Source organism: Polistes canadensis, unplaced genomic scaffold, assembly GCF_001313835.1.
Source record: "Polistes canadensis isolate GaletaPanama2010 unplaced genomic scaffold, ASM131383v1 scaffold_197, whole genome shotgun sequence".
Taxonomy (NCBI): Eukaryota; Metazoa; Arthropoda; class Insecta; order Hymenoptera; family Vespidae; genus Polistes; species Polistes canadensis.
The window spans coordinates 249276-252717 of NW_014569744.1; the positions used below are offsets into that span (position 1 = coordinate 249276).

General features: G+C 40.9%; 1 protein-coding gene across 1 annotated transcript; it reads left to right on the forward strand.

Moving 5' to 3' along the window:
* Positions 1–296: 296 nt before the first annotated feature.
* On the forward strand, positions 297–3231 carry LOC106789701 (forkhead box protein D3-like). The gene has a single exon (XM_014754159.1). The coding sequence runs from the start codon at positions 1724–1726 to the stop codon at positions 2918–2920; it is 1197 nt and encodes a 398-aa protein (XP_014609645.1). The 5' UTR covers positions 297–1723; the 3' UTR covers positions 2921–3231.
* Positions 3232–3442: the final 211 nt, after the last annotated feature.

The following is a 3442-nucleotide window of genomic DNA, read 5'->3' on the forward strand; positions in this document are numbered from 1 at the left end:
AAGCACACACAGCATCAGTTAGCAGTAGCAGTATACCACCAGTAGAAACATCCCTTTTACGTTCCTCCACCCCCCACCCCCGTTCCTCTTCCACCATCCCCCTTCCATTTCGTCCACCCCCAAGCCCTGAAACGCGTTGCGACGCGGCGCAGAAACGAAAAGCGAGGGCTAAAAACGACTCGTGGGGGTTGGGGTGGACTAAAGGTGGGGTATGAGGGGGCTTTCGTGTTGTTAGCAGCAGCAGCAGTATCATCCCTCTCGTTTGGCAGAGGGGTGGCCTTTCGGTTAAAGGAGAGGGTGCACTGTCCCCCGTGTGCAAAAGGATAGCAAAAGCGTGGGGGTAGTAACGCCCGCCCATTGGTCCGCCCACGGTCCGACCGAACCAGAGTCACTTCGAATCAATCCGTGATACGATTTCACCCTGTTCTAGACGAATTTTCGTTTGTTCTTAAGTATAACGCGAGTTACGCGCAATACTAATTTTATATATCACGCGAAAATTCATCAATTCATATTATATTCATCGTTTTTATCTAAAATCAGAGATAAAGATATAAAGAAACTTAATTCGAATTCATTTTACTCCTTCGTTAGTTTATTTATACATTCATTTTTCTATTCTTCCCCCTTTCGAAATAACTCTCCCCCCTCACCCCTCCGTTCCGTTCCCCCCTTCAATTCGTTCGTTCGTTTTTGTTATTGTTTTCTTTTCACCCTTTCGTGGATAAGATTCTTTTATTCATTGTTAATCATTTATTTTTCCTTTTTTTTTTTTTAATCGCGTGAATCGTAAATCTTTCGGTTACATTGACACGTTTTGCTTTTGTAATATTTTCTTTTTCCCCCCTCCTTTCTTTACTTCGTATGACGAAAAGTTGGTTTAGTGTTCTTTTTTTGTTTTGTTATAAACGTCGAACATGTAACTTATTCTTCTATATTCTTCTTTGATCATGGAGATCTATTTGAAAGGTTACACAGTTTTAATAATAGAAGAAAAATATTGTTGACGGTGTCACGTCAACTATTACGTGGTTACACGTTTCTCTTGTTAGAATTGGCAAATACAGAAGAAAAGAAAGAGAGAAAGAGCAAGAAGAAGAAGAATAAGAAGAAGAATAAGAAGAAGGAAGAAGAAGAAGAAGAAGAAAATAAAACAAGAAAAAAAGGTGCGTTATCGTTGTGGAAACAAACTATTAGCGTAAGATAGCGTACCACTGCGAGAAAAGCAAAAGAAATATTATATTGTACTGCAGTCTCGCGTGTGACAGTTCGCAACAGTTAAACATGTCGGAGGCGGGACCTCGACGAGAAATCATCATCCACTACGCTGGTGTTTTTTACAACGTTTACCATTGAGAATATATATCTCTATTCCGAAGGATCGTTAAAACAAAAACGAAACAAATCAGAATAAGAAGAACATTTTTGGTGCAGTTTTAATAATATAATTACGAAAAACTTACGAAAAAACAGGGGAACACGTTTAAGGTGGGTAAGCAGCAGGAGGTGTTTTTTTTTAAGTATCTTTTTCAAGAGAGGGGAGGGGGAGGACACACACACACACACACAGGTGTAATTCCTTTTCGTTGTTTCGATTAACGACGAGGAAGTTAAATATAATGTTAAATGATGCAACACGATCCTGAATGTGTTTATCGGATTTAAGGTGGTGTATCAAATAAAGTGTAGACATTTATGATCTGATGATAGTTCGTGGGAACTCATGGAAGCGCATTGTGCGATGATGATGTCGAATCTGTCGTGCGACGGTTGCGCTGACAGCAGCAGCCGTGACTCCGACAGCAGTAGCATGATCGTAGACCCGGTGAGTCTCGATAAAAATGACATGTCACCACCGCAATCATCCTCGTCACCGATAATATCGAGTTCACCGGTTCCAACAATGACGGGTACAACGCCGACAAATTCGTTAAGATGTCGGGGTGGTAGTGGTGGTGGTGGTGGTGGTGGTAGTGTTGGTGGTGGTGGTGGTGGTGCTAGTAGAATGACAAAAAAAATGCCATACTCGAGGATGCCGGTATCGTCGGTGTCGTTGTCGTCTAAATCAACGAGTCAACAACAAAAGACTACGACGGGGGGTGGTCAACAATCTTCCGGTTATGGGAACGAGAAAATGTCATCGTCCTTGATAAAACCACCATACTCTTACATAGCCCTGATAACAATGGCCATATTGCAATCACCCCAAAAGAAATTAACGTTAAGCGGTATATGCGAATTCATAATGTCACGATTCCCATATTATCACGACAAATTTCCCGCATGGCAAAATTCAATAAGGCATAATTTATCGTTGAACGATTGTTTCATCAAGATACCAAGGGAACCCGGTAATCCCGGTAAAGGCAATTATTGGACATTGGATCCATTGGCCGAGGACATGTTTGACAATGGTAGCTTTTTACGACGCAGAAAGAGATACAAAAGGCCACCCCCGCATTATGTATTACGCGACAGGGCCATCATGGCCACATTTGCTATTTGCGGTGATCGTGGACCTTGTCCAGGTGGTGGAGCCGGTCATCCAGGTACTTTGGCGTATCCCGGTGCAGCTTACCTTTCACCACCCCCGGGTTTACCCCTATTGGACTTTTCACCCTCTACATTGGAAGCTTTGAAATTAGGTGCATTCCTTGAACCACCTGCACCACTTTACAAACCAGTACCCATTACTGCACCACCCATCAGACAACTGGAACCAACACCAACCAGGACAACTACCACGATACCAATGATCAATGCACAAACCAGTATCGATAAGAAGAGAAACTTTAGTATCGATGCACTTATTGGCAAGCAAACTGTCAACGATCAGGGTTGCCCTGGGCTTCTCGATCTTAGTCCGTCGGAACACAGAGAAATTAGAAGTCAAGCTTCCGCGTTCTCCCCTCTCGTTTAGAGACCATTCATAATAATTTAATCAAATGTTCGATTTTATATTTGCGCGGTAATTATCCTTCGATTATCGATCGATAGCGATTCCTTCGTCCAAGTCGTCCGATCCAAACGATTATAATTCATGATTTTAATCGCAGATTTATGGAAATACCCCTTCGTCGTAATAATGTAAATTGGATTAATAGTAATCGAATTGTATATCGTAGAAAAAGAAAAATATAAATAAATGGGAGAAATGTGAAAAGACAATTTTCGACGAAAGGAGTCGCATAATTAATATTTCATTTTTCAATAAACGAAGAAACAAAAAAAAACAGAAAAGAAAGAAAGAAATAAAGGGACTAATCAACGATCGGTCACATTCCTATAATAATTATAGAGACTCCTTATAAAAGTGGCTTCGTTTCGTCGGTTTTCAAATTATTTAGAAAATAAGCTAAACTCGTCGTCCAGTGTAATGGTGATTTTTATTTTCTAACGGACGATTCCCATCGAAAGAAAAAAAGAAAGAAAAGAAAAGAAA